Source organism: Bos indicus, chromosome 23 (genome assembly GCF_029378745.1).
Source record: "Bos indicus isolate NIAB-ARS_2022 breed Sahiwal x Tharparkar chromosome 23, NIAB-ARS_B.indTharparkar_mat_pri_1.0, whole genome shotgun sequence".
Lineage (NCBI taxonomy): Eukaryota > Metazoa > Chordata > Mammalia > Artiodactyla > Bovidae > Bos > Bos indicus.
Window position 1 is genome coordinate 4,580,112 of NC_091782.1, and position 24,401 is coordinate 4,604,512.

A 24,401-nucleotide genomic window follows, 5' to 3' on the forward strand; every position below is an offset into this window, starting at 1 on the left:
GAGGCTATGAATCTGAAAGCAAATTACTAAATGTTTGAAGACTAAGTTTTTATGAAAAATAGGAGAAATATTCTGACTCTTATAGGTTGTTAAAATTAACAGCACTTTTAAATGTGTTAGGTTTTTTTCATATACAATTCAAGTAAAAACTGAACACAGTAGTCTCTTCTTTCTCTGTTCTTTAAACTGGCCACAGAGTTATACTGTTTTACTGTTTACGTTATAGTTTTACTATTTGTTATAATATTAATAATTGTACTGACAACTGCTATTAGTTGAAGGAACTCTAAGGCAAACTGATGACATTTACAGAAAGATGGTTTTACATTAGCAGCAACCCACATATTGCTGTCTTTTACTTCTTTTCCAGGGATTTGGGTCAGAATACCTCTATTGAACATGTATACTTCAGAGCAGACCTTATGCTATGCTATGCTATGCTAAGTCACTTCAGTTGTGTCCGACTCTGTGTGACCCCATAGACGGCAGCCCACCAGGCTCCCCCGTCCCTGGGATTCTCCAGGCAAGAACACTGGAGTGGGTTGCCATTTCCTTCTCCAATGCATGAAAGTGAAAAGTGAAAGTGAAGTCGCGCAGTCGTGTCTGACTCCCAGTGACCCCATGGACTGCAGCCTACCAGGCTCCTCCGTCCATGGGATTTTCCAGGCAAGAGTACTGGAGTGGGGTGCTGTTGCCTTCTCCACAGAGCAGACCTTAGGTGCAGGTAAACAGTGAATACTGATAATAATCACCATCATGGGGAATTCCCTGGTTCCATGCTTTCACTACTAAAGGTGTGGGTTTGATCCCTGCTTGGGGAACTAAGATTCCCACAAGCAGCAGCAACCAATTCAGTACTGCTTACCATGTGCCAGGCTACTCCAGTAAGGCAGGTATACTAGTATTTCTGTTTTTAAAACTGAGGAAACTGACACACAGTGAAGTTAAGGGACTTGGAAAATATTATATCACTCAGAGACCAAAGCTGAGACTACCCAGGATCTTTATAATGGGCTTGGGTAGTTAAAGACTCTGACAGGTCTACAGAGAATAACAAAGATTGAGATAATCACAGCGGGGGGAGAGGAGGCCACAAAAGAAAACTGCCTTTTCCCAGGGCAAAGTCACAAGCAAATTGACCCTGCTTTTTACCACCCATTTGTCAGGCTTTTAAAATGCTGTGTTGAGGAGAGAAGGAATGAGAGGAGATTGGAGAAGTTTTGCTATTGGGTTTGGACTAGAACATCACTTTGCTTCCATGGTGCAGAGTCAACTCAATCACCCAATATTCTCCAGCCAAATGGTTTCTGTCTTAATTTCCTTAATCCAGTTATAGGGAGCTGGGTCCTAGCAGCCCTAACTTATTTTGTTTGTTAGAAGTGTATTCATTCAACGATCATTTAGTGCTAAAACCCTGTGCTAGTTGTTACTGAAATAAAGATAAATAAAACATGATCCTACTCCTTGAATGGCTCACAGTCTGGTGGGCATGAGAAATACAAACAAAAAAATGTTTAAACCAGAGGGAGTCTGGAGATGGGAGCCGCTAGCTTTCTCTAAAGATGGAAGATCTAAGAGGCAGTGATCATACAAAACTGTCTACAAAGTGGCAATTCAACCTAAGAGATGATATTTGAGCTGGTTCTTGCTGGGTGAAAAGGAAGGGAAAGGAAGGCATTGGAGGCAAGTACAGAGGAGGCCGCCGCTCAGTAACTTAGAGTGGACACTGTGTGCTTCTCATACTCATTTTACATAAAGCAGGAAATGAAAACACACGTGACACCACTTTGATTTTCTTGGGATTAGAGCATTATATCTCTGCTTCATAGGACAGTTAATTAAAAGTTTAAAGTATCTTTACTTGAATCCACTAATGTAATACTTTTTCCAAACTAAGACGTGATAAAAATGTAAAAACTCTCAAAATCTCCCAGTCATAAAAAGTGTAACATAGATACAAAATGCTAGAAATTCTGATACATATTCAGTGATACAGATCTCAGATTTCCTGGGTTAGCTAGGAGCCCACAGGACTGTGGATGTTTTTCAAGTGTGGTTATTTAAAAGTTATCATTTTATTTGGCATTTTCCATGGGATTAGTCATGGGTAGTAAGTGAAGACTGCGAAGTCTTAAGTACTTAGGTGCTCAGTGGTATTTCTCTTTTCGTGGACTTCATAAACAACTTAGCTGGCAGTTTCTGTTTAAAACTCACAAACGTTCTTTCATCTGTTTAACCTGTCATTATGTGGCTGCTTAGCACCGAGCCAGACCTCGCAAGACCATGTTGGGAAAACAAGCTGGTCAGAAAACTTGCTTCCAATTAAGCTGTTGACTTACTGCCGATTTTGTTTAACTAATGAATTTTGACTATATGAAAGATCAGTCTTCTCTGAATAGAATCTTCCCTGAAAAGAATCAATTGCACTGCCAGACTCAATTCCCTACCCGAGACAGCACACAGTGTGCTCCTAGTCAGATCCATCGTACTCTAGAGCAGCGCCTGCAAACAGAAGCGCAGCAGCGGGCCATTCCCTGTGCCCGTTTTGCCACGCCTCCTTCCCTAAGTATACATTCCACTCCCAAGTCTCCACCAACCACCACATTGGAACGTATATTAAGACTCCTACTGTGGCAATTCCCTGGGGGTCCAGTGGTTAAGACCTCCATGCTTCCACAGCAGAGGGCATGGGTTCCATCCCTGGTTGAGGAACTAGGATCCCACATGCTGTGTGGCGTGGCCAAAAAATTAAAAAAAAAAAAAAAGACTCCTACTATTGTTCCTGAATGTTAAAGATGCTAATATGAGAGTTTCAACTTTCAGTAAGCTTATTTTCCAAAATCCTGTTGTTTCATTTCCTGCCCAGGATTATGAAAAAGCACAATCTGTTACGGAAAACCCACAGTAAAAGCTGGGACTTACATCACAACCAAACAGTGGCAGCTGGTAAATGATTTGATGTGAAGTGATATAAAAAGTTCTCTTAAACCTATGAAGGGAAACACACCTAATTTATAGAAAAAATCTTGTAATACTCAGATATAAGTGCTTGCTTTCATAGTTTCACTGCATAACTTTTAATATTTTTAATTTAATACTATTTAAATAAAAATTAGGAAACCAAAATCCTTTCTTAGCCCCAGGACAGCAACCTTTTTCTGCAAAGGGTCAAAAAATAATTATTTTAGGTTTGGTTGTGGGATGGGGCAGGATGTATACCATTTGTGTCACAACTAATGCTCTTGTGGTGAGAAAGCAACAGCACAGACCATACTTACACAAGAGTGTGGACAGGCTCCGGTAAAACCTCATTCATTCTACTCCCTAAATTATCTTACACAAGGAAATGCAAACTATCCTTTACATGAAAGAACAGCTTTAAAAAACCAAACAAGACACAGTGCGAGGAGGGGGATGAAGAAAGAGAGGAAGAAATTATAAAACATAGAATCAAGTAGGTGAAGGGTTAACTCCAGTAGGTTACCTTCTGCGGATCTGAATTCTTCTCCCACTGAAGCACTTTTTATACCCAGGTTATCATCACTGTCACATTCTGTAAGGAAGAATCAATAAACGCAAATGTACTTCTGAAAAAGTTACTGTGCCATTAATTTACGTACTCTAAAATGGTATGACTTTCAATGACTCCTCCACTCCTCCCATAGCCAAGCTTACTAATTACAATCCATTAGTATTACACATCTTTCCCTAGTTTTTTTTTTAAAATGATTACCAAATACTACTACATAAATCAAGAAAAAATAAAAATGAATGAAATAGGTAATTCACTTTTAGCTCTATATTCAAAAGATTATTTGAAAAGGTTTTTTTGTATGTTTAGGAAATAAGTTCCAGCATTTTTTTAAAAACTATAAATTTTAAAAAGCTAATTTATGTGGATCCAGCAAATAAACTCCAAAGTTTCATTTGCATTAAATCATCTTTAAAAGATTTCTTAGTGGTGACAGAAAAAATTCTCCTGTAGTTTGAAAATCATAAGCATTCATCTCTACAGAGATGTAGGTTTATTATTAATAATGCCTCTGCATGCCACAAACTCAGTTGATGTCTTTTATGCTTACTAATGAGAGACCTAAGGCTTTAAAATAATGAATGACAGCCACTTAAAACATGAACATGGTACCATCAGGGACCTGGCTTTCACTTTCACTACATTTAAATCAATTTCTATCAGAGTGACTGAATCAGGGTTTAAATAACTGAATACAAATCATATGGACATATATATATGAAAACATGTAAAATCCTAAAATATACATTTAAAAATTAATCAATTTACCATAGTCTACAAATAGAAACCACTGTATAACTCTTACATTCCTTTAGTGCAAAAATTTGTTATGTCATCTTTTGCTGTTCCAGCAAAAACAATGTTTTTTTCTACAATATGTTATATACACTTACTACTTCAAATATTTCAAGCTATGTCTTAGTGAAATAAAACATTATATTTACAATTTGAAGAACAGAAAAATTAATTCTTCAAACATTAGGAACAAAGAAAATGCCCAAGCTTTCCATTATTATAATTCAAAGTCAAGGCCAGTCAAAAGCAGTGTGTTGTAACTGGTCTAAATAACCCATCACTGCAGTGAAGGCCTATGTAGTCCTGGGCTACACAGGGCTATGAGTTTGACACTAGGTTGTGAACATTTTTAAAGGTTTCTTTTGCCTCAATCAGCACCACCCATAGAACAGAGAAAATCATGAATAATTTTTTCTGTCTTCAGTACCTTGCATAGAATTAACTGTACCATACGGAAAGAGGCAGACAGAAGCTCAGAATTAGACTTAACAGCTATTTCACATAATGCCTATTCAACAGGGCACGCCACTGCTTCAGTCGCCTACACTTTCACAGCAGGGTAAACTTATTGCTCAGTTTTTAAGATGGCTTTAGAAACCTGTGTAATTGGTACCAACCTCCATCCCACTCATTTCAAAATGAAGACACAAACCAAAAAAATACAACAAAGTCCCAGGGTCATAAACCAGGTGGCCATGGACAGTGTTCAGATTCAACAAAAACCATCTTGAAACATACTATGCTTTAAAGAGACTTAACTAAAGTCTTTAAACAGTAAACAGACTTTACTAAAGTCTGTTTTCAATTTAAATTCAGTAATTCATAACAGCCTATACTCTAGTTCACCCTTGTATTACTGAAGAAAAACTATTCTAGGAAAGTTCAAACTTTATATAAAATTCAAAGGAAGATGTTTAATTACTGAAGAACTATAAAAACCTGAATACACAAAACTGTTTTTAAAGAGAAAATCTTACATAAAGCAAATCAATATTGTTGAACTAACCTATAAGATAATGTCAAGTTCTTTACACAAACAGATCTTTAAGAGCTTATACAAAAACAAGTAGCAGTTATTTTATCTTACAAAGAGCGTGACAACCAGGAGCAACATCACACAGTGCAAATAAAAATGCTGCTGACATGGTTCCTTTGACTCAAGCAGCCCTCACAAACGGTGACTGCAATTCTACAGTCAAAAGAAAGAAAACAGGGCTTCCTAGTTGACTTACAAAAGATCCTGGGGAACTTACAAAAGATCCTGGGGAACTTACAATGACAAGTTGGCTATGTTTGACAATCAGCTTACTTTTTAAAGGACCAGAATGCACAATCAAATCTTTTTATCTTCTACAAAAAGAAAAAGCATCTTCCTGTTATTTTTTTAAGCACTCATAGTTGGTATCTACACATGCTCTGCAAAGTCATTAGACTGTAGCACAGCGTCTCTCATCTTCATTCTTCAAGGATGTGGTAAGAGCCAACAACGCACACTAGACTCTCTAACATAAAACTGGGGCTTCGCATCAGTGAAAACCTGTCTCCGCAGATGATGGCTGTCTGGCCCTAGGCAGCTATTTCAACATTTCTGGGCCTCTGTTCTGTCATGTACAAAAGGAGAAGACCTAACATATCCCACCTCACAGTGCTGCAAGGAGGAGTAAACACGCGGAAGAAGTTCTTTGAATGTTATAAACCATCTTCAACACTACAAATACAAAAAACACCTAGCATGGCAGCCGGCATACAGTAGGTCCTCAATAAAAAGATTAGTTCCCTTTTTCTTCTTTAAAACAACACTGAAGTGACAAGTGATGTCTGCATCTTTGAAATATGAGGCCTGAGTTAGAATGAACACATATTTGTGAATAAGATGTGAAAGGTTTAAAAAAAGAAAAAGCCTACCAGGCTCCTCTGACCAGGATCACTAGAAAGCATCCATGTATCTTGGTAAACTTTTAAAAAGTGACAATCAGTACTAAAATAGAACTAATAGAACGATAAGGGGCCCATGGGTGTCAACTCAGGACAGGTTAGTATCGTTACATGTCTCCACAGGGATATGCATATACTGTAATCAAAGTGCTGCTGCTGGAGCCCTGATGCACAGGAGACTGAGTTTACAGGGCAGAAACCATGACACATTCAAATCTTAATCTTAACTTAAAGCCTCATCCTGCTACAGAGAGTAAATGATTTACCCCAAACAGTACCCACAGTAATATTCCGCCCCTGTGAGAGTGCGGGGTGCACACCGACCGCGAGGTCTGTGCACTGAGAAATGCTTCTCAGTTCTAATGCATATTAAATACCATTTCTTACCAAAAACTCTTATTATTCTTAAGGCCATTTGTTAGGAAAGGTGAAGGAATAAAGTTACCCACAAAAATCACTGGTCTTTGATTTTCTAATCAGTTATAAAGTTTATTGTTTGGCCACTTAATTTTAATAATTTTCATTACTTTTAAAATGCATTGGCTATAGCACATGAAAAGATGCTTATTTGGAAAATGGAAATGAAGACCAAAATGAGATACCACTGTGTACCCATTAGGATGGTTATCATCAAAAACAAAAATCAGAAAATAACAATTGTTGGCAAGGATGTAGAGAAACTGAAGCCTCATGACCTACTGGTGGGAATGTAAAATATTATAGTCCATGTGGAAAATAATATGGAGGTTTCTCAAAAAATTAGAATAGAGTTACCATGTTACCTAGCAACCACACTTCTGGGCATATACTCACAGAAACTAACGGAGGGTCTGGAAGAGACGCCTGCCCCCATGCTTACAGCAACATGACTCACAACAGCTAAAGCATGAACACGCACCAAGTGACCACCAATGGGTAAACAGATAGCAAAAGGGGGCACAGACATACAACGGAGCACTACTCAGCCTTAAAAAGGACCCTTCGACACAGGCTATAACATGGGTAAAACCTGAGGAAACGTTTTTCTCAGTGAAATAATAAGCCAGTCACAAAAACAGAAAGGCTGCATGATTTCACTTACAGGACACACTCAGGGTAGTCACATTCATAGACAGAAGACAGAATGCTGGCTCCTCACGGGCTGGGGGAAGGACAGTGGGGAGTTACTGTTTAATGGGCATGGGGTTTCAGTTGTCAAGATGAAAGGAGTTCTGGGGATGGATGGTGGTGATGGCCACACAGCAATGTGAATGCAGTTAACACCATACAACAGGTTTCCCAGGTGGCTCAGTGATAAAGAATCTGCCTTCAATGAAGATCTGGGTTCGATTCCTGGGTTGGGACGATCCCGTGGAGAAGGAAATGGAAACTCATTCCAGTATTTTTGCCTGAAAAATCCCATGAACAGAGGAGCCTGGCAGGCTACAGTCCATGGGGTCACAAAGAGGCGGACGTGACTGAGTGACTTCACACAAACACACCTCGCAACTGGACATTTCAGAATGGTTAACATGGTAAATCTTACATGTGAAAGTGTTAGCTGCTCAGTCGTGTCCAATTCTGCAACCCCACAGACTGTAGCCCCCCAAGCTCCTCTGTCCATGGAATTCTCCAGGCAAGAATACTAGAGTGGGTAACCATTCCCTTCTCCAGGGTATCTTCCCAACCCAGGGATCAAACCTGGATCTCCTACATTGCAGTTGGGTTCTTTACCATCTGAGTCATCAGGGAAGCCCCAAAGCATGTATATTTTGGTTCAATTAAAAAAAGAAAACAGTGGAGAGAAAATCTAAAAAATATATATATAGTGGCTGGGAATCATGTTTCCTTTTTATGGTATTAATGATTAATAATACCTACTATTTACTGAGCACCTATGTGCTTTCTGGGCTTCCCTTATAGCTCAGCTGGTAAAGAATCCGCCTGCAATGCAGGAGACTCTGGTTCGACTCCTGGATTGGGAAGATCTGCTGGAGAAGGTATAGGCTACCCACTCCAGTATTCTTGGGCTTCCCTTGTAGCTCAGCTGGTAAGAATCCGCCTGCAATGCAGGAGACCTGGGTTCGATCCCTGGGTTGGGAAGATCTGCTTGAGAAGGGAAAGGCTACCCACTCCAATATTCTTGGGCTTCCCTTGTGGCTCAGCTGGTAAAGAATCCACCTGCAATGCAGGAGACCTGGGTTCGATCCCTGGGTTGGGAGGATCTGCTGGAGAAGGGAAAGACTACCCCCCCAGTATTCTGGCCTGGAGAACTCAATGGACTATACAGTCCACGGGGGTGCAAAGAGTTGGACTCTAGACACTATACATGTCACTAATTCTTACAGACTTATAGATATGAAAGTGAGACTCACAGAAAGTTGAATATCTTTACCTGAAATCACACTGCTAGGAAGCAGCTGCCTTAGCATTTGAACAAATGCCCATGGCCTTCTTTATACACTGCATCGCCTCTGTTTATTTATCACAAAAATTCAAAATAAAGTACACATGTGCCCCCAAAGAGCAGTAAGTTCAAACGAGCACTGACTATGAATAAATGATTTTAAAAATATGTAGAGTATAAGAAATATTCATAAAAGAACTTCAGTATATAACAATAACCTACACCTTACCTCTAACCCTAACATACCCATGCAGACCTATTTATATGCAGCTTTCACTCCAAATAAAGTTGAAAGAAAGGCAAAATCATAACAGCTCTCAATACCAAAGCAATGCTCCCAAGAGCAGCAGGAGGAAGACAAGGGGGTTGGCCTAGGTGGCAAAGGTGAAAATTAAATATTTTATGAGATTATTACATAGATGTTTTTAAGGATCGGGGAAGGGATGATAAAAGAATGGAAGAAAAAGTGGTTAAAAAAAGCCACGGACACAGGGAATTCTACTCAGTACTCAGTAACGCCCTGTATGGGAAAAGAATCTACAAAAGAGGATTTACAGGTATATGTACAACTGACTCACTTGGCTGTACACCTGAAACTAACACAACATTGTAAATCAACTATACTCCAATAAAAATATTAACTAACATTTTTTTAAAAAGAAAGAAAAGAAAAAAAAAAGCCACAAACAGAAAAAGCAAGTGAATGAAAACAAAAACTATAGAACAGGAAGATAAAATTCAGTACTACAATATGACATAAATAAGCAAAACAGAGTTGACTTTCCTTTAAAGAGCACGAGTGTGCCAGCAGCTCAATGGCTCCTAACTTTGAATTTATCCATTGCAATGAGTGACCAGAGCAAAGTTCTTCACAACAGATCTTCAATCAAAATGCGGCTCTACATATATGAAATGAAGAAATTAGCAAGGAGGAGGGCATACTTGGGAAATGTAAAGGCAAATAATAAACATTCCAAGAAGTAGTCAGTTTCTCACTGAAGTCAGTCATCAGTATCTTTAAACTCTTTTCATGGCTGCAACTTATTAGGATATTTAAAAACTATTCTTTTCTTCTCTCCTACCCACATTTACTTCAGAAATTAAAAAAACAAAAACAAAAAATACCCATCTGGGTCCCTAGAATTATACCCTTTCCTAAATATTGGTTAGTTAAACTGGCCCCCAGCATGCCCATTCACTGAACAATCTCAGAAAGGCAGAGAGAGTGCAGGACAGAGGCTCCTAGTCCTTCAAGGTCATAAAATCGCTCAGGGCTTCGTTCTATTACTGTCAACCTCCTAAATGCTCTTTTTTTTTGGTATTGCCATATTTACTGCTTTCTGGTTTCTCCTATAAGCACTTTGCTTTCTGAAAAACTGAAGATAAATTTAGAATTTCCAAAACAAAATGAAGATCCAGATTCTGAGCTTTACAAAACTCTAATAGCATATTTCAAACCATTAAATATACGAATATAAATTTTATCCTTCAGACGAAAAAGGGCTCCAGAAAATCACGAATTCCTTCTCCTTCTAACACACTGAAAATGAAAGCAGACAAGGAATGAAACACAGCAAAAGCATGAGCGCGTGGCAGTTTAGTGAGCAGGCGGCAGGGCAGAGTGGACAGCAGTTTATTGGCTTCTCTCAGCAGTGAAGTCTCCTCCTTTTGGGCGGTTTGCCCCGAGGCTGCAGCTGCATACCTTTGGTGGTGTCAGATATGCTATTTAACAAGGCACACATCATATCTCCCTCCAAGTGGTGAGGGTTGAGTATATGTGCTGGCCTCTGAGTCTTCTTAAACTGATTCTCTAGCTCCAGAAAACCTTGATCTCCTGAGAGGATGGTGAAAGGAATCTGCTTGGGCAGCTGTTCATCTAGACGGCCAGCCTAAGTTGGAACAAACGGCACACGTCAAATCAGCATCTGTGCTTCCAATCAAGTTACAGCTGTTTCAGAATGAACGCCTACCTAGAAAGGTATATTTCACATGTCCCCTTGCTCCCACTAAAGTATGATATAAAGATCTCATTCACAAATAAAATATATTAATACCATATTTTAAAAATGTAAAGTGCTGCCAATTTTAAGATAAACTGTTTAATGTGCCACTAAGACAGAAAGAAAAAAAGAAGAGGCCCCCATATAAAGGTGGAACAGTAGTAACAGGGCTAAAGTAAGCAAAGTAACAGTAAGGCAAGTAAGCTCAACCTTAAAACTGGCTAGATGGAAAAAGAAATTATCTTGTGGTTTAAAATATAAGCAGCAGTCAACAAATCTACAGAGTAAATTCATGTTATCAGTGTGACACAGAAAAGCTTAAGCAGAAAATTTAATTTAAGCTGGGTCTCAGGTGGGTCATTTCTCCAGGCGACTAGCCGAGACAGAAGCAAATGCAGATTCCACCTGGGCCAACAGTGACTATCATGGGGCGTGCTCATTTCAGATGTTAAATGTGGAAGCGCCTCATGCGTCAGGAGTGACACCTCCTGATCATTTATTCTAGAAACAGTTAAGGTTCTACTGTGCACAGCCGAGGGCTGGCTAGAACTGGGATGAAGCAGTACTGCGTTCTGCATCCCCGCATTCCTGCTCCCAACGGTCTTAAGTAGAACTTGATGCAAAAGGTTTTACACAAAAGACACAGCACTGAAAAGGAATCTACAGTGTCATTACGATTTAAGTGGGAGAATTAATCAAAAGGGTCCTAGATTCACAGCAGATTCTGAATAAAGCAATGACTCACGTGCATACATATGGCGAAATCAGCAGCATCTTTTCTCTTGCTGCAGCGAGGATGCAGGAAGAAGCAGCCGATGCGGTTCAGGTAGTTGTAGACCTTACAGTGGGCCGGGGGCTTCCAGTTGGTGTTTCCCCCTGTCGTGTTTAGAATAATAACAACACTGTTGTTTACAACAGGCATAAACGGAGTCAAATAGAAGAAGCCAGAACCGAAGAGCAGACACAACTGAAAATTCCATAAGGAAAAACAAATACTAGGAAAAAAATGTTTCTAGAAAGAAAGTACCAGAGTAGAAGGCAGAACAGGCAGTTCCAGCACAGGGATCACCAGAGTGCTGCTGAAACCTCAGGAAAGTAGACACCTGCCCCAAACCTGACTAGTAAGCGGAAGACTCACAGGGACGTTAAGCAGAATCACAGTAATGTGTGTGAAATTCTTTGGTGGTGTTCTACATGAATGTATGCATTAGTGGATTTTTTACGAGTACGTTAAGGCTGCTCGCTGAAGTTAAAAAGTGGTCAATCAGGAAAGCTGGACTTACTAAAAGCCTTATCCAGGTCAGTGGGTTTCTATCTTAAGTCCTACTCCTCTTCTTTGTATACGGTTTCCTATCAAACGTGGCAAATGCACCGTATTTCATTGTACTGTGCTTTAATACTGTTGTTTTTTTTATTACAAATAAAAGTCTGTGGCAACTTTGCCTTGAGTGGGCTTATCAATGTCATTTATCAAACAGCATTTGCTAACTTTCTGTCACATTTTGATGATATTCATGACATTTCACACTTTTCCATCATTGTTGTGATGGTGATCACTGATGTTACCATTGTAACTGCTTGGGTGCACCACAAACCATGCCATACAAGACAGCAAACTTAACTAACATGTGTTCTGTGCATTCTCATCGCTCCACCGACTTGCCTTCACTGCCTTTCTGCCCTTTTGGGCATCCTACACCCTGAGACGCAATATTGAAAGTAGGCCAATTAATAAGCCCACAATGGCCTCTAAGTGTTCTAGTGAAATGAAGAGTCTCACATTTCTCAAATTAAACCAAAAGCTAGCAGTGATTAAGCTCAGTGAGAAAGGAGTGTCCAAAGACAAGACAGGCTCAAAGGCAGGCCTGTAGCTAGGTGACCGTCACATGATGACCGTCACATGATGGCCATTGTATCTACTGCTGTGGGCAGGAATCCCTTAGAGAAATGGAGAAGCCACACAATAAGAGAGACCAAAATGCAGCACTTAGATGCAATTTCAAAAATGACAGAATGATCTCTGTTCGTTTCCAAGGCAAACTATTCAATATCACAGTAATTAAAATCTATGCCCCAACCAGTAATGCTGAAGAAGCTGAAGTTGAATGGTTCTATGAAGACCTACAAGACATTCTAGAACTAACACCAAAAACACATGTCCTCTTCATTATAAGGGACTAGAATGCAAAAGTAGGAAGTCAAGAAACACCTGGAATAACACACAAATTTGGCCTTGGGAGTATAGAATGAAGCAGGGCAAAGGCTAATACAGTTTTGCCAAGAGAACGCACTGGTCATAGCAAAAACCCTCTCCCAACAACATAAGAGAAGACTCTACACATGGACATCACCAGGTGGTCAATACCAAAATCAGATTGATTATATTCTTTGCAGCCATAGACAGAGAAATTCTATATGGTTAGCAAAAACAAGACCAGGAGCTGACTGTGGCTTAGAGCATGAACTCCTTATTGTCAAATTCAGACTTAAACGGAAGAAAGTAGGGGAAACCACTAGACCATTCAGGTATGACCTAAATCAAATCCCTTACAATTATACAGTGGAAGTGACAAATAGATTCAGTGCATTAGATATGACAGGTAGAGTGCCTGAAGAACTATGGATGGTGGTTCGTGACCTCCTGTACAAACAGGAGGCAGGGATCAAGATCATCCCCAAGGAAAAGAAATGCAAAAAGGCAAAAGGGTTGTCTGAGGAGGACTTACAAATAGCTGTGAAACGAAGAGAACCTAAAGGCAAAGGAGAAAAGGAAAGCTATACCCATTTGAACACCGAGTTCCAAAGAATAGCAAGGAGAGATAAGAAAGCCTTCCTCGGTGATCAATGCAAAGAAATTGAGGGAAACAATAGAGTGGGCAAGTCTAGAGATGTCTTCAAGAAAATCAGAGATACGAAGGGAACATTTCACGCAAAGATGGGCTCAATAAAGGACAGAAATGGTATGGACCTACCAGAAGCAGAAGATAGTAAGAAGAGGTGGCAAGAATACACAGAAGAACTATACAAAAAAGATCTCCATGACCCAGATAATCACAACAGTGTGATCACTCACCTAGAGCCAGACATCATGGAATGTGAAGTCAAGTGGGCCTTAGGAAGCATCACTATAAACAAAGCTGGTGGAGGTGATGGAATTCCCATTGAGCTATTTCAAATCCTAAAAGATGATGCTGTGAAAGTGCTGCACTCAATATGTCAGCAAATTTGGAAAACTCAGCAGTGGCCACAGGACTGGAAAAGGTCAGTTTTCATTCCAATCCCAAAGGAAGGCAATGCTAAAGAATGTTCAAACTACCGCACAATTGCACTCATCTCACACGCTAGTAAAGTAATGCTCAAAATTCTCCAAGCCAGGAACAGTACATGAACCGTGAACTTCCAGATGTTCAAGCTGGATTTAGAAAAAGTACAGGAACCAGAAATGAAATTGCCAACATCCACTGGATCACTGAAAACCCAAGAGAGTTCCAGAAAAACATCTTTTTCTGCTTTATTGACTATGCCAAAGCCTTTGACTGTGTGGATCACAACACACTGCGGAAAATTCTTCAAGAGCTGGGAATACCAGACCACCTGACCTGCCTCTTGAGAAATCTGTATGTAGGTAAAGAAGCAACAGTTAAGAGCTGGACATGGAACAACAGACTGGTTCCAAATTGGCAAAGGAGTACATCAAGGCTATATATTGTCACCCTGCTTATTTAACATATGCAGAGTATATCATGCAAACTGATGACAAGCTGGAATAAAGATCACAGGGAGAAATATCAACAACCTCAGATATGCAGATGATACCAGCCTAATGGCAAAAAGTGAAAAGGAACTAGAGAGACTCTTGATGAGGGTGAGAGGAGAGTGAAAAAAGCTGGCTTAAAACCCAGCATACAGAAAACTAAGATCATAGCATCCAGTCCTATCACTTCATGGCAGACAGACAGGGAAGTAATGGAAACTGTGACAGATTCTTTTTCTTAGGCTCCAAAATCACTGTGAACAGTGGTGACTGCAGCCATGAAATTAAAACACACTTGCTCCTTGGAAGAAAAGCTATGACAAACCTAGACAGCATATTAAAAAACAGTGACATCACTCTGCTGGCAAAGGTCCGTCTAGTCAAAGCTATGGTTTTTTGCAATAGTCATGTAGGGATCTGAGAGTTGGGCCACAAAGAAGGCCAAGCGCCAAAGTATTGATGCTTTCTAATTGTGGTGCTGGAGAAGACTCCTGAGAGTCCCCTGGACAATCAGGAGATTGAACCAGTCAATGCAAAGGAAATCAACCCTAAATATTCATTGGAAGGACTGATGCTGAAGCTGAAGCTCCAATACTTTGGCCATCTTGGGCATCTGATGCAAAGTGTCAACTCATTCGAAAAGCCCCTGATGCTGGGAAAGATTGGGGGGGTGGGGAGAAGGGGACGCAGAGGATGAGGTGGGTGGGTGACATCACCAACTCAACAGACATGAGTTTGAGCAAGCTCTGAGAGATACTGAAGGACAGGAAAACCTGGTGTGCTGCAGTCCGTGGGGTTGCAAAGAGCTGGACGTGACTGAGCAACTGAGCAACAATGCAGTTACAGTTATCAAAGCAGTATGGTCGTGGCATAAATACAGAAATATAGATCAACGGAACAGGACAGAAAACCCAGACATAAGCCCAACCAGTTATGGCCAGCTAATCCATGACAAAGTAGGCGAGTTTACACAATGGTGGCAAGACAGTCTCTTCAACAAATGGTGCTGGGAAAACTGAACAGCGACATGTAAAAAAATTAAGTTAACTCATACCTTAATTCCATACGCAAAAATAAGCTCAAAATGGATTAAAGATCTTAATGTGAGACAAGACTATATAAACTCTTAGAGGAAAACACAGGCAGAACATGCTCTACCATAAATTACAGCAGCATCTTTTTTCATCCATCTCCCAGAATAATGAAATACAAACAAAAATAAATGAATGGGACCTACTTAAACTCAAAAACTTTTGCACAGCAAAGGAAACAATAAACAAAATGAAAGACAACTCACAGAATGGGAGAAAATATTTGCAAATGATGTGACTGATAGGGATTAGTCTCCAAAATTTACATTTTATGACACTTAACAGCATCAAAACAAATAACCCACTCAAAAAATGGGCAGAGACCTGAACATACATTTCTCCAATGAGGACATACAGATACACCTATGAACAGATTTCAGTATCTCTAAGAATTAGAGAAATGCAAATGAAAACTACAATGAGGTATCCTGTCACACCAGTCAGAACAGTTATCTTCAAAAAACCCACAAGCAACAACTGCTGGAAAGAGTGTGGTGAAAAGGCAACCCTGTTATACTCTTGGCTGCAATGTAACCTGGTACAGCCAGTATGGAGAACAGTACGGAGGTTCCTGAAAACACTGAACAGAGCTACCATATGACCCTGCAATCCCACTCCTGGGCATACAGCTGGAGAAAAACACGATCCGAAAGGAGACACGCACCCCTGTCCTTCACTCACTGCAGCACTGTTTACAATAGGCAAGACAGGAAAGCAATTTAAACGTCAATCAACAGAGGAACAGATAAACAAGATGTGGTACATATATACGACGGTGTATTACTCAGCCATTAAAGAGAGTGAAAGAATGCCATTCGCAGCAACATGGATGGACCTAGAGAATGTCATATGAGTGAAGTCTGTCAGACAGAGAAGGAGAAATGTTGTATGAATCCCTTACGTGTGGAATTGAAAAAGAAATAATACAAATGAACTTACTTACAAAACAGACAGAGGCTCATAGAGTTAGAAAACTTACGGTTGCCAGGGGAAAGGGATAGTTAGGGACTTTGGGAAGGCCGTGTACAAACTGCTATTTAAAATGATAACCAACAGGAACTACCGTATAGCACGTGGAACACTGCTCAATGTGTGCGCCAGCCAGGAGGGAGGAGGTCTCGGGGGAGAATGGATACATGTATATGTATGGCTGAGTCCCTTTGCTGTTCACCTGAAACTACCACAACATTATAATTGGCTATACACCGACACAAAATAAAAAATTTAAAGTTTAAAAAAAAAAACTCATGATTGGGGAAGATGTGAAAAGGTCAAAATACCAACAGCAACAGGAGTTTGGAAAAAGTTGATTCCAACTCTCATGGATGACTTGGAGGGGTTCAAGAACTCAGTAGAAAAGGGAACTGCAGATGTGGTGCAAAGAGCAAGAGAACCAGAATCAGAAGTAGAGTCTGAAGATGTGACTGAACTGCTGCAATCTCAAGATAAACCTTTAATGGATGATGAGCAAGGAAAGTGGTTTTTTGAGAATGAATCTACCCTAGTGAAGATGCTGTGATGACTGTCGAAATGACAAGTAAGGATTTGAAATATCACATAAATTTAGTTGATAAAACAGCAGCAGGATTTGAGAGGATCGATTCCAGTTTTGAAAGAAGTTCTACTGTGGGTAAAACGCTATCACACAGCACTGCAGACTACAAAGAAATCATTCATGAAAGGAAGAGTCAGTCAATGCAGCAAACTTGATTTTAAGAAATTGCCACAGTCGTCCCAACCTTCAGCAACCACCACCCAAATCAGTCAATAGGCATCAACATGGAGGCAAGATACCACCCCCGCCAGCTCAAAGATTATGACTCACTGAAGGCTAAGGTAATACTTAGCGTTTTATAGCAATAAGATGTCTTTCAATTAAGACATATTTTAAGACATAATGTTCTTGCCCACTTAACAGACTACAGTAATACTGTAAACATGACTTTTATATGCATAGAGAAACCAAAAAATTCGTGTGACTTGCAGTGGTCTGGAATTGAAACTGCAGTATCTACTGGGTGTGCCTATACGCAAGAGGCTCACTGTACTAAATCTCAGTTAATCAAAGAGAAGTCTCTCTCTCAGGTTTGGTCAATGGCTTATGAAGACATTCAGTGTATGGCCAAACCAACCTGAATGCACCCAATCTCATGTCATCTCAGACGCTGAGCCTGGTTAGTACCCGAATGGGAGATTCATACAAAGATGCACATTTATAAGCAGTAAGGAAGAACTGAAGAGGTCCAAGCTCAAAAGCTAACTCTATTATTTTTATACTTTGCAAAAAAAAAATAAACTTCTCAGCCTAATTCCTTATATTTAAAGGGAGAAAATTATAATAATCAGTAAGCATGGGCTCCCCTGGTGGTTTCAGGTGGTAACGAATTCACCTGCATTGCAGGAGACCCAGGTTCAATCCCTGGGTCAGGAAAATCCCCCGAAGAAGGGAAATGGCTACCCACTCCAGTATTCTTACCTGGAGAATTCCAGACAGAGGAGCCTGACTGGTTACAGTCCATTGGGTCACAAAGAATCAGACATGACTGAGCGACTATTTTTCTTTAAAAAAACAAACAAACCAGTACCTGGCATACTGTAGGTATTGAATAAAAAGGCTCTTTCAATCTGTAGCTACAGATTTATAAACTGTGGGTCCATCAAAAAGAGCTAACACCCATCACAGAGAAATGCAAGGAGAAAAATATTCTAGCACTGTAACTATAAGGCAAGGTGACAACATTTCAATTTTGTTTCTATCTCCTATTCAGGAAGGTTCAAGAAGAGTCCTTTTAAAGCAAAACATATTCTAAAGTGTGTGTAGGGAGTGGGAGAGGTAGCCTCAAATGTTTTTCTTATTGCCATACCTTGAAAGCCCCAAATAAATGTTCCTTGGTTAAGATGCCCTGGTAGGTGACCAAAAAAGTTGGACCAGTTATCGAAGTCAACAAAGACTATGTGAGTCATAGTTCTCAGGTAATCCAAGTCTGGGAGCTCAACAACCTCTTCATCTGAGAAAAAAGAAACATCGACAGGAATTTGAGAAGAATTAGCTAAAAACTTTTCAACTTGTCAACTTAACATTAATCTTGCATGTGTTTTTACTTCTATCTAAGCCATGTCGTGAAATCCAAATGACACAGTATATTTATATCAGATAAAAATATTTTGAATATTTCAGAAATGATTGTCCTTTCTACAAATATGTGCCACTGATCCTGGCTTTCTTTAAAAGTCATTTATAAAGGGAATTTTTTTTTTTTTTTAATTAGTGTATTGGAAGATCTAGAAGACCAGGCTTTAAGGCTAAGTAACTAAAACTCGCACCATTCATCAAAATAAACTTTAGAGGTTACTTGCTAAGAACTTTCTTGCTACCAGGAGTCTGTTCTTTTCCTAACCTGGACTGATCCATCGGCATGCCTCTGGCTCCATGCTACGCCCTGGAGTGCAGACGTGAGACAGCCCACACGCTGCTCCTGGGCGCCTCCCGCAAAGACACCTCTTCTCCGCTCTCCCAGGGCCTCTCCGCTCTGACCCTCTCCAACTCTTGTTCTCCCTCCTCTTCCCTCCTGTCACACCTCTTTACTTTGACAGGGCCTTAAGAGTTTCCAGCGGTAGCAATGAAGACCCTGAATGTTTAAACTCTTTTTAAAACAGACAGCTTCTCAGTTCAGTTCAGTAGCTCAGTCGTGTTCAACTCTCTGTGACCCCATGAACCGGAGCACACCAGGCCTCCCTGTCCATCACCATCTCCCAGAGTTCACTCAAACTCATGTCCATCGAGTCGGTGATGCCATCCAGCCATCTCATCCTCTGTCGTCCCTTCTCCTCCTGCCCCCAATCCCTCCCAGCATCAGAGTCTTTTCCAATGAGTCAACTCTTCGCATGAGGTGGCCAAAGTACTGCAGTTTCAGCTTTGGCATCATTCCTTCCAAAGAAATCCCAGGGCTGATCTCCTTTAGAATGGACTGGTTGGATCTCCTTGCAGTCCAAGGGACTCTCAAGAGTCTTCTCCAACACCACAGTTCAAAAGCATCAATTCTTCCGCACTCAGCTTTCTTCACAGCTTCTATTCCACCTAATAAAGACTGACTCAGAAAGAGCCTGCCATTCTTTCTCATTTCTAAACCATTTTCTTATCTCCTTTCTTAAAATACTTAGTAATTTAGATTTAGATATGACAATGACCTCCTGTCAAACATAAACCAACACAAATTCCCCAAAAAGAAAAGAACAGAACATAAAACAGTATGGCCACGGTTCCACTGTTAGAAGAAGAGTTGAATGGGGCTGGAGTACATCATTTAATCAACATAAAACACATGGCTAATGGTGATGGCAAGAGCTACCTGTGCTACAGAGCAAGTCTAAAAATTCAGTAGTTCATAACAATATTTTATTAGCCGAAACTTTTACATATCCTCATTTTTCCACTCTACACTGCATAATTTACAGTCAATTTTTATTTAAAAGAATATATAATTAAAGTTATACTCAAAAGGAAACAATCATACTTCTAAACAAAATAAAAACTTGCACTCTTGTAGAGTTCTTCAATCTTTTTGTAGAAGTAAAGTCTAGAGTAATCCATACTCTGAATTCAGTATTCTGCCTGGTTTCTTGTTTCCACTTAACAACTCAATTTCTAATTGCTATTTTAACTCTAAGTAAAAGCTTTGCTTCCAAAAAGGAATAAGGAAAATATATTCTCAAGTGATCTTTAAGATTTCTCAGAGAATAAGGCCAAAATAGAAACAAAAAGAAATCACTGACTTATATTCTACTGAATTTTAGTCTAAATGATAGTAATGGGCAGTGTACTTTCAAATCTGACTTTCAGAAAACCATCCATTTTCCTTATCTTTCAAAATTCCCAAGTCCTTTGGAAAAGAAAACAAAACGTTATCTAAAATACCTATTAGTGTAACAGGTATTCTTTGTCCCCTCAGGTTAAGAGGGTAGTTGCACGAAGCAGCAGGAACACGGATCTCTGTACCCGCTGCAGAAACGATTACCCCATCTCACCCAACCCCGGGCAGCTGCCCCTGGCCCGCGCCTATCAATCACCAGCACGTGGGACGCCCCGCGTCAGGGCTGGTTACCTGCCGTACCTGCGCTCTGGCCGCTCAGCTCCATCTCAGTGGCTCTGTCCGGTTCTGCAGTCTGCAGCCCGTCTGCGGTCTGTCTGGGCTTTCTCTCTGCCCGGGCGGGTGGTGGGCTCTTGGGCTCGGCCGAAAGGCGGGCCCCCACCGGTCCCCGCAGCGAGCAGTGCTTCGTGTGGAAGTGCTGCTGCGCGCTCTCGGGGTCCTGGAAGGCCTTGGTGCACGTGCCGCACTTGATGAGGCCCCGCGGCGGGGTCTCCAGGTCCGCGTGCGCCTGGCGCACGTGCGTGTGCAGGTCACCGAGGCTCTGAGTTGTGGCTGAGCAAACGCCACAGCGGAACCACAGGCGGCCCTGGCCCAGCAGGGTCTGCAGACAGCGGCCGTGGTCCTCCCGCCTGTTGACTTTGCAGAGGTAGCTCTCGCGGCAGCCACAGGTCAGCAGATTACCCGTCTCTATTACTGGAAAATCACTCTCCGTTTTAATGGAAGGTTCCGTTTTTTCTGACACAAATACATAGTCTGTGCTGTGGTGCTCCTTATAATGAGTCAAAAATGCATCTTCCACATTAAAACTCAGATCGCAAAGCCCGCAGAAGTACTTCATCTTTACCTCACTGTTGTGCTCATCTTGGCAATGTCGTTGTAGTGTTTCCATCTTGTGAAAAGTCTTTTTGCAATGGGTGCAGCTGTACCTGTGAAACTGGTGACTTGTTAAAGACATGCAGTGTTGCTTTACGCATTCTTGGGAGTCAAACATATCTTCACAAATTCGGCATTGCCATTTACCCCTCGGAGGACGGTTTGCTGGGGAGTGATCAACAATAGTAAGAGCTGAAGAAGGATTCTCAGCAGTCAGATCACTCACCAGCGCGGTAGAGGATGATGGCGAAGTGTCACCTGCCACCTCATCCGTCTCATAAAAATACCTGTGTCCACTGTGAAACTCAGTCACATGGGCCATTATAGCCTCTTTCCTCCTCAATTCCTTTTTACATGTCCGACACCAGAAAAGAAAGTTATTTAAATGTGCCCCTCCGTGAATGCGGCTCATGTGTAAACGGATGACTCCCAAATCTTCACACACCTTCCCACAGACCACACACTTGTAACACATTGTGTTTGCTGAGAAAACATGCTTTTCTACTGCATCTTCACTCGGGAAGCGTTGATGGCATTCACAAAACCAGGTTTTAACAAGTGACCTTTCCTTCTGAAAACAAACCACACCCCCAAGGCTTTTAACTCCTAAATTCATCTTCTTTTTTGGAACAGTGCTGCAATCCTGTGAGCTAGATTCTTGAGAGGACATATTTCTTTTCAGTGATGAAAATTTTGACCCATCTTGCAACAGGTGCAGGTCAGAAAGAGGTTTGTTCCCTTCATTGCTGTGGCAATAAAGTAAAATTGATTCTTCCATTGAGTTAATGACTCGGACTTTGTGTCCTAAATTCTGCTTGTGATTCCAGGTACTGGTTTCATCCACAAAGACATGGTTGCAGTGTGGACAGTAACCTCTCAGGAGGAATTTCTCTGCCACCTGAGCAATGCTCTTCTCAGCTAGAGCTACAGGACCGGCATTTCGACAACGAACTCTAAATTGGATAAAAAGATAAACTTGTAAGTATTTCTAAATGCAGTATCTCTGCTTTTTATTGTAGTAATTATTAAGTAAACATGTGTACATAAGCACTAAAGATTGTTTTTCAACAAAGAGGCAGATGATATAATAATATCCTATCTACCTGAACATTACCTACATTTTGTTTAATCCAGACAAATTTTAGAAAAGTAGAAACAATGTAAAATGCACTGATAGGAATGTTATGAGACAAGCAGGTAACTAACTTCTCTGTGGTACAGAGGAACACGACAGTGACATTCTCAACAACCTGGTACCTGTTCTTTAAGAATGGACTGATTTTAGGTCAGGAACATGCCATGCTCGTGGTTGCTTTTACACTAAAAAGTGTCCAACATCACTGTTCATCAGGGAAATCCAGATTAAAACCACAATGAGACTCTCAAAAGAACAACTAAAATGAAACAAGACTGGTAACAGCAAACCTTGGCAAGGATGTAGAGAAATTGCAACTCTCTCACCTGGCTGGTAGAAACATGCACCAGTACACACTGAGAGAATGTCGAGAAGAGACTTATAAAATTAAATACACATCTACTCTTTGATCTAGCAATTCCAATCCTAGATATTTATCCAAGAGAAATGAAGACATATGTCTATAAAATGATTTGTATAAGATGTATGTAATAGCTTTATTCACAATAGCTAAAAACTGAAAAAAATCCAAAGGTCCATCAACGTGAGAATGAATAAGCAAACTGTGCTGTATCATTCACAAATAAAGAACAATGAACTAAACAATATGGATGAATTGTACAGATGCTATGACAAATACAAAAGAGTACATACTATACATGATTCCATTTACATAAAGATCTAGAGGAGATATGTCAATGTAAGGTAGAAAAAATATCCGAACAGACTGCCTGGGGATGAGACGGTGGGAGATGACCAGGAAGGGAAGGATGGGTTGACAGCTGTATCCAGTCTACAAATCATAAAGGTTAAGGGGGCAGAGGGCTAGGTATGAAAAACACATGAAAAAAATCATAAAGGTTAAGATTTGTATACGTCAATAAATTGAAACAATACGTCAGAAACAAAGAACTATAAACAATCATTAAGCATGGTAAGGCGCATAAAGATGTATAAGAATGGTGGTGTTGAGCATTATCAAAGTTGGGAGATGGATAAATAGGGTTCACTATACTAGTCTGTTGACGTGCATACAGTGAAATTTTCCATGAAATAATTAAGAATAAAAATCCTGGCAGAATGAGGATTTGAATGCATGAACTCAAGAAATACAAGTCAGAACTAGGACTGTTAACATCAGTAATTACACCGAGTTTATACAGAATAATTATACTCAGCTGCCTGTTTTTTTGAGAATGTATTTTACTTGAAAATTTGTGAAAACAACTGTTCTAAGTAAACAAACCCAATTGTATCACTTAGTAGATATAAACTTTTAATGCATGTTAAAGAAATAAGGAGGGGGGAGACCTAAGAGAGCATCAGATGCAAAGTACAGTCTTTGAATTATGAATCCAACAAACCAAATGTAAAAAACTTCAGGAAGTGACCAGGGAAAATTTGATAACTGATCAGATATTTGATGATATTAAAAAACTAGTTTTTTAGGTATCATGGTATTACAGTTATTTTTCTTAAAAAAAAAAAAAAAAAAGAGCTCTTATCATCCATAGGTATATCCTGGAGTATTTACAGATATAATGACAAGATTTGCTTCAAAAGTAAGAATTTCCAGGGATGAAAGTGTCATGTAGTGACAACTACCGAAGCCTGGTGACAGCCCATTAATATACCTAATGGGCTTACTGTATTCATTACTTTTGTATATTGCTTGATAATTTTCATTGTAAAGACAAAAATATCACACTCGATTATTTGATCAATTTGGCCTTTGATTGACATGCATTTTTTCACACATTTGTCATACTTTCCATGCTAGCTGAATCAAAGCCAACATTCTATCTTAACCCTCTCCTCCCACAGGCACAACCCTCAGCAACCCACATGAAACTTGGAACTGTCAGTTTGTTTTACATTTACAGCAGTATCAATGAATCCACTTTTCTCACACTTCTCCTCTTATTCATGTCACTTCATGAAGTTTTTTACATTTGCTTTGTTGGATTCATAATTCAAAGACTGTACTTTGCATCTGATGCTCTCTTAGGTCTCCCCCTCCTTATTTCTTTAA

General features: G+C 40.2%; 1 protein-coding gene across 4 annotated transcripts in view; it reads right to left on the bottom strand.

Annotated features, from left to right (window-relative positions):
- The window catches only part of ZNF451 (zinc finger protein 451), an 89,214-nt gene that overhangs the window by 11,491 nt on the left and 53,322 nt on the right, over positions 1-24,401 (bottom strand). For 3 of the 4 annotated variants that reach the window (XM_019985725.2, XM_070777728.1, XM_070777729.1), the window contains 5 exons: positions 20,605-22,187; positions 18,358-18,501; positions 11,394-11,524; positions 10,351-10,537; positions 3,485-3,553 (listed from right to left, as the gene is read on the bottom strand). In XM_019985725.2, the coding sequence (XP_019841284.2) occupies positions 3,485-3,553; positions 10,351-10,537; positions 11,394-11,524; positions 18,358-18,501; positions 20,605-22,187 (2,114 nt within the window). The remainder of the gene's footprint in view (positions 1-3,484; positions 3,554-10,350; positions 10,538-11,393; positions 11,525-18,357; positions 18,502-20,604; positions 22,188-24,401) is intronic. The other variant, XM_070777730.1, reaches the window with a different exon arrangement.